A 6,680-nucleotide genomic window follows, 5' to 3' on the forward strand; every position below is an offset into this window, starting at 1 on the left:
GCGGTGATAATGCTGTCTGTCGAGAACGCGGCTTCCATGTGTCCTTGACACTTACCACATGGTATCTAATGCTATTCTCGCCCCTTATATGCCCTACAGGCCTAGTGAAAACACTAAACATGAACGACACTAATGCACTCTGGTGGCCTTTTTACATGTCACGAGAATTGCAGTTCTAATCTACGCACCCTTTGATGGTGTGTACGTCCTCGAACTTTTATTGAAGTCCGACCATGTCTTCTGTATGCTTCACTTTTTTGTCAGGCAGTGTCTATCGGTAGGTGAACTAAAATTTTCTGTTACTTACAATTATGATAAAAAGCAATGAGCAGCTCGAAATTTCTAGTGACTATCGATCGAGGGAACCTCATAATAAAAAATGTTCGATGAAAATTTCAAGAGAAGAGTGATATCGTTCTTTAGTGAAAGGAATATAACATATCGTTTTGCAGAATATGCTATATTATATTTTTCCCTCAAGAAAAACGACTCACAGAGGACACACACAGCAATCATTATGTGAAACTGACCGCAGAAAGATACGAATGTGTGCTGGAAAGTAATGCCTGTGAATTTTGTATGTGAAAACACTTAAAGCTTTTTAAGTAAAATAAACGTCACTAACATTCTACATATATATTATTCGTCCCCCCCCCCTCCCCCCCGCCATGAACCATGGACCTTGCCGTTGGTGGGGAGGCTTGCGTGCCTCAGCGATACAGATAACCGTACCGTAGGTGCAACCACAACGGAGGGGTATCTGTTGAGAGGCCAGACAAACGTGTGGTTCCTGAAAACGGGCAGCAGCCTTTTCAGTAGTTGCAGGGGCAACAGACTCGATGATTGACTGATCTGGCCTTGTAACACTCACCAAAACGGCCTTGCTGTGCTGGTACTGCGAACGGCTGAAATCAAGGGAAAACTACAGCCGTAATTTTTCCCGCGGGCATGCAGGTTTACTGTTTGGTTACATGATGATGGCGTCCTCTTGGGTAAAATATTCCGGAGGTAAAATAGTCCCCCATTCGGATCTCCGGGCGGAGACTACTCAGGAGGACGTCGTTATGAGGAGAAAAGCAGATTCAGAAGGATGTAGGTTGCAGTACGTACTGGGAGATGATGAAGCTTGCACAGGATAGAGTAGCATGGAGAGCTGCATCAAACCAGTGTCTGGACTGAAGACCACCACCACAACGATAGCAAAATTATTCGTGTCTACGTATTTATTTCTCTACGTAGTTACCCTGACGACCAACACATTTCTCCCAACGAGAGATCAGTTCGTTGATACGGTCACTGTAGAATCTTTGACTTTGTTGACGGAGCTACCACCTCACCTTTGCTTGCACCGCTTCATCAATGTCAAAATGAAGTCGAAGGTTTTCTTTAAGTTTTGAAAACAGATGAACATCGGATGGAGCCTAGTCGGGACTGTAGGAGGATGATAGATGACAGTGAATCCAAGCCGTCGGATTATTGCAGCGCTCATGTGTGGTCTGGCATTATCATGCTGCAGGGGGGGTGCTCCATGTGTGGGCTAACTCCTCGAATTCTAAAGTCGATTACAGCACCTTGTTTCTCGCGCACCGACATGTTTACGTTACGCACCGCCATGTTACACGCTACACTTATCTAGCGGCAGAGGGCTGCAAGTATGTAGACATGAAGAATAAAGATTTGGAATGTTAATAACGTTTTCGTACACTGGTGTAAGATGAAATATCGCAACAAATGTACACACCCACAGAACGTTCCGGGTGGTTGTAATTAAACTGCAGCTACTCACACGGAGGTCCGGGGCGGACTGTAATTATGCGAAACTGGATAGATATTCTGATGTGTCAATGCGGAATAGATTTGCGTTGAAAAGAAAATTCCATTTTCGGTCACCAGGTGCAAATCTGGCTCTGTGAAGTAATATAAATGTTTTCGTATGTCATGGATTAAGAACAGAACGTGAGCAGGAAAGATCAAACGGGCGAGAAAGGCATGATTTTGCTTTTACTGTAAATGTCCACTTATACAGTTTATTCAGTTTGAGCACCGGCGTCGTCGAGAAGATACCTGTATCCGTAAAATGGTTCAAATGGCTCTGAGCACTATGGGACTTAACATCTATGGTCATCAGTCCCCTATAACTTAGAACTACTTAAACCTAACTAACCTAAGGACATCACACACATCCATGCCCGAGGCAGGATTCGAACCTGCGACCGTAGCAGTCGCGTGGCTCCGGACTGAACGCCTAGAACCGCTAGACCACTGCGGCCGGCTATCCGTAAAACGACGCGGTCAGCAGTTGCTCGCAGCAGCTCCGGTAGGATCTGAACAACGTGTTCCTGTATACTGGCCTTCAGATCAGATAGAGACCGAACGTGTTCTTTTAAATATGCCAGAGCCAAAAGTCACATGGATACATATCAGGTGATCTTGCAGGCTTGGTTTCCACACAGTTGCACTCTCCCAAAGCACACCTGCTATACAAGGAGGTCTCGATAACTCGCAGATCTTAACACACCTGACAGTCCCTCTGGGTGTATTCTCTTCAAAGAAGAACAGACTGAGAATAAAGGTGCTTATGAATCCACACCACAGAGTCATGCGACGAAAGCAATGGCTAGTCGTGCACAACATGCGGTTTAACAGTTCCCCAAATTCGGCAGTTCTGTGTATTCACTGCACTGTGTATCCCACAGAATAATTCCCGGCCACATGTCATGAACTTCGATCCGTGCCAGAAACCGAATAGCAAATTCAGAAAGTTACTGCCGATAATGAGGAGGTCCTATGTAAAACCGCTATGCGGGTCTAAGGCTTACATCCAGTCTATCGTTGATCAGTCTGGTTTGGCAGTAGAAGATGGCAAAAGGAAGGTCGAAGTTGTAAATTCCACGTTTAAGAAATTGTTCACCCAGAAGAATTGTACAAACGTACCGTCGTTTGACCATCGCACATATGGATGACATAGGAATAAGCATCCCTACCGTACAGAAATAACTGAAAGAATTGAAAGCAAATAAGTCGCCAGGTCAGGGTGGAATCCCAATTCGGTTTTATGAAGAGTCCTCTACGTCATTGGCCCCTTACTTTACTTGCACTTACCGCGAATCTCTCCACCAGCGCAAAGCGCCAAGCGACTGGAAAAAAGCGCAGGTGACTCCTGAATATAAGAAGGGTAAGAGGACCGACCCGCAAAATTACAAGGCAATATCCTCAACATGGATTTGCTGCGGAATCCTAGAGCATATTCCGAGTTCGAATAAAACAGTCCTAGAGACTGGAAAGCTCATATCAGCGGATCAGCACGGCATTAGAAAGTGTCGCTCGTGCGAAACCCAACTTGCTCTGTTCTCACGTGATACACTGCGAACTATGGATGAAAGGCAACATTCAGATTCCATATTTCTAGAGCCCCGAAAACCATTAGACTGCAGACCGTTAACGATGGTACGATCATACGGAATAGGTTCCCAGATATTGACTGGCTCCAAGACTTCTTAAGTAGTAGAACCAAGTATGTTGTTCTCGACGACGAGTGTTCGTCAGAGACAGGGATAACATCAGGGTCACCTCAGGGAAGTGTGGCAGGATTGTTGCTATTTTCTATACATATAATTGATGTGGCGGACAAGGTGCGCAGCAATCTGCTATTGTTCGCTGATGATGCTGTGGTGTACAGGAAGATGTCTGAAGATCAGTGACTGTAGGATGATACAAGATGCCCTAGACAAAATATGTAGTTGGTATGATGAATGGGAGCTGGCTCTAAATGTACAAAAATCTAAGTTAATGCGGATGCGCAGAAAAAACAAACCCGTAATGTTGGGATACAGTATTAGTAGTGTCCTACGGGACACAGTCACGTCGTTTAAATATCTGGGCGTGACGTTTCGAAGCGACATGAAATGGAAAGAACGTGTGAGGATTGTAGTAGGGAAGGCGAATGGTCGACTTCGGTTTATTGGGAGAATTTTAGGAAAGTGTTGTTCATCTGTAAAGGAGACCGCATATAGGACGCTAATGCGATCTATTCGTGAGTTCTGCTCAAGTGTGTGGGATCCACACCAGGTCGGATTGAAAGAAGATATGGAACAGTTCAGAGGCGAGCTGCTAGATATGTTACCGACAGGTTCGATCAGCATGCAGGTGTTACGGATATGCTTCGGGAACTCAAGTGTGAATCCCTAGAGGGAGGAAGGCCTTCATTTCGGAGAACACTACTGAGAAAATTTAGAGAACCGGCATTTGAAGCTGACTGCAGGAAGATCCCACTGCCGGCAATATACATTTCGCGTAGAGACTCTAAGATAAAATACGAGAAGTTAGGGCTCATACGGAGGCACATAGACAGTCGTTTTTCTCTCACTCTGTCTGCGAGTGGAACAGGAAAGGACACCACTAGTAGTAGCACAGTGTGCCATCCGCCACTCACCGTGCTGTGGCTTGCGGAATGTGTATATAGACATAGATGTACTTATTTATTTTCGGCAACCGATTTCGACAGGCTGTGCTGTCATCTTCTGGTCTTCAAAAATTTTTATTACTAAATGTGTTCATTCTGGGTTGGAACCTCATGCCAAGTTGACATATTAGTGGATAAAAATAGCACATTATGCGAAGGTTTGTCAGAAATAAAACGTACTGAGTTACAAAGCACCTTGTGCACATAGCCATGTTTGTATATGTAGCGTTCACATATGCGTCTTAAGTGTTAAAAGACACGCTATATATTAAAATGTACAATTGTACATCTGTTTACGTTAGCTTGACATGTTCCATTCATTGATGAACCGCTTAAGACGGTGTATATGATCCCTCTGGACCAGCTTATCTATAATGTTCTCACGCGGACGAAACGCTCCCGTGACGAAACGTGCCGCTCTTCCGTGGATCTTCTCTATCTCTTCTATCGGTCCTACCTGGTAAGGATCCCAGATTGATGAACAGTAGTCAATAATCGGTCGAAAAAGCGCTTTATAAGCCACTTTTTAGTGTATGTATTACATTTCCTTAAGACTCTTCTTATGAATCTTAGTCTGTCATCTGCTTTTCATGCCATTTGCTTTATTTGGTCGTTCCACTTAAGGTGGCTCCGGATAAATACTCTTAGATATTTTATTGTGGCTGCTGTTTCAAGCAGTTTGTCATCAGTAGTGTAGTTGAAGTGGATTTTTTCCCCCTATTTATTCCCTGTATGTTACATTTATTTGCGTTCGGGATCAACTCTCAGTCCCTCCACAATTCATCAGTCCTCTATGGGCCCTTCTGCAAATCGTTTTGTGTGTGGTGTGTGTGTGTGTGTGTGTGTGTGTGTGTGTGTGAACGAGAGAGACAGAGACAGATTCTACTCGTGTCACTGAGTCCACAGATGATACTTGTACTGAACGCTAGCGAATTATGAAACGCCGATGGCATGCCCGTCTGAAATTGCGATTCGACGCAGTGTGTTTTGAGGGGCGCTTTGCGCATGTTCATCGCACATTGATCCTGTAAGTTGACCCGGCCCGTGGTCGCTTCTTACGTAATACCACACGCAAAATTTTTGTAAGTGATAGGACAAAAATAAGGGCTTAGTCAGCGTAAATAAATGAGTACGCTTTCGCAACAAGTCTGCGGAATCTCCCAAGTAAAATTTACCATTGTAAAACTCATGCTCGTCGCTATTGATTTCCGCTGTTTTTCCCGTGAAAAGTAAATACCAGGATAGTAATCTACTGAGTATTTGCATCTGTTAAGACTTGAGCCATTTTACCACATTCTACTGTTCGGTGATAATTACAGTGCCTAGACCGCCAACTCAAAAGTGTATGCACCGAGTGGTTGTATTTAATGGAGTTGTCAGTTCTCTCTCTCTCTCTCTCTCTCTCTCTCACACACACACACGCACACACGCACACACGCACACGCACACGCGCGCGCACGCTCATTCCCATTGTTGCTTTGCGTACGTAAATGAATTTTCAGTTCCACAATTGTAGTAAAGGTTTGGAAACTGCAAATAATAAGAATAAATTTGATTTATAAGGAACAGGGATTGCTGATCTGTCATTTGTTGCAGGCGAACTGTCCGTACCGGCCGCAGCCGCCCTCTACGCCGAACGCGCACGCTCCGGATGCTGCGGTAAGTGGATGCGATGCCCCTTGTTGGTAGGGACTGGTGCTTGGGACGGACGCCTGTGTCACATGGAAAGCATCACAGTTTGTTAGCGGCTACTACGTTCGACGCCCAAACCTCTACAACTGCAATAATAACTGCTAACATCTTTTCACAATTAATTTATCATTGTCAGACACTTGATATTGGTTCTCGAAGAGAAGAAGAAGAAAATGATGATGATGATGGAGATATCTCTTTGTAGGATATATGATCAAGGGAGCGTCAGTTGCACGCGAAAGCAATGCACTTTGTGGAGTGTAAACCTTTTTAAGGTGATTCTCCATGTCAACATATCTTTAGTATGGATGGAACGTAACTCTGAAAGAGGACATACAAATTATATCATCTACGACTCAAAGAAAGACAGAAAAGCGTAAAACCAGGTGTTCTTTGGTGTGTTATCTGCATCGCAACATGTACATGCACATTTTAACAACGGAGTTACTACTTTGTTAAACGAAGTGTTTCAAACGTCGACAACTTTGCAACAATCACAGTTTCGCTTCTACATTGAGGATGAATA

The 6,680-nt window shown here is 44.3% G+C and overlaps 1 protein-coding gene across 1 annotated transcript in view; it reads left to right on the forward strand.

Annotated features, from left to right (window-relative positions):
- The window catches only part of LOC124722345 (putative uncharacterized protein DDB_G0291608), a 74,637-nt gene extending 68,278 nt beyond the window's left edge, over nt 1-6,359 (forward strand). The window contains exons 4-5 of the mRNA XM_047247518.1: nt 6,059-6,121; nt 6,291-6,359. Of these exons, the coding sequence (XP_047103474.1) occupies nt 6,059-6,121; nt 6,291-6,359 (132 nt within the window). The remainder of the gene's footprint in view (nt 1-6,058; nt 6,122-6,290) is intronic.
- The last annotated feature ends 321 nt before the right edge of the window (nt 6,360-6,680 follow it).

This window comes from Schistocerca piceifrons, chromosome X (genome assembly GCF_021461385.2).
Source record: "Schistocerca piceifrons isolate TAMUIC-IGC-003096 chromosome X, iqSchPice1.1, whole genome shotgun sequence".
NCBI lineage: Eukaryota > Metazoa > Arthropoda > Insecta > Orthoptera > Acrididae > Schistocerca > Schistocerca piceifrons.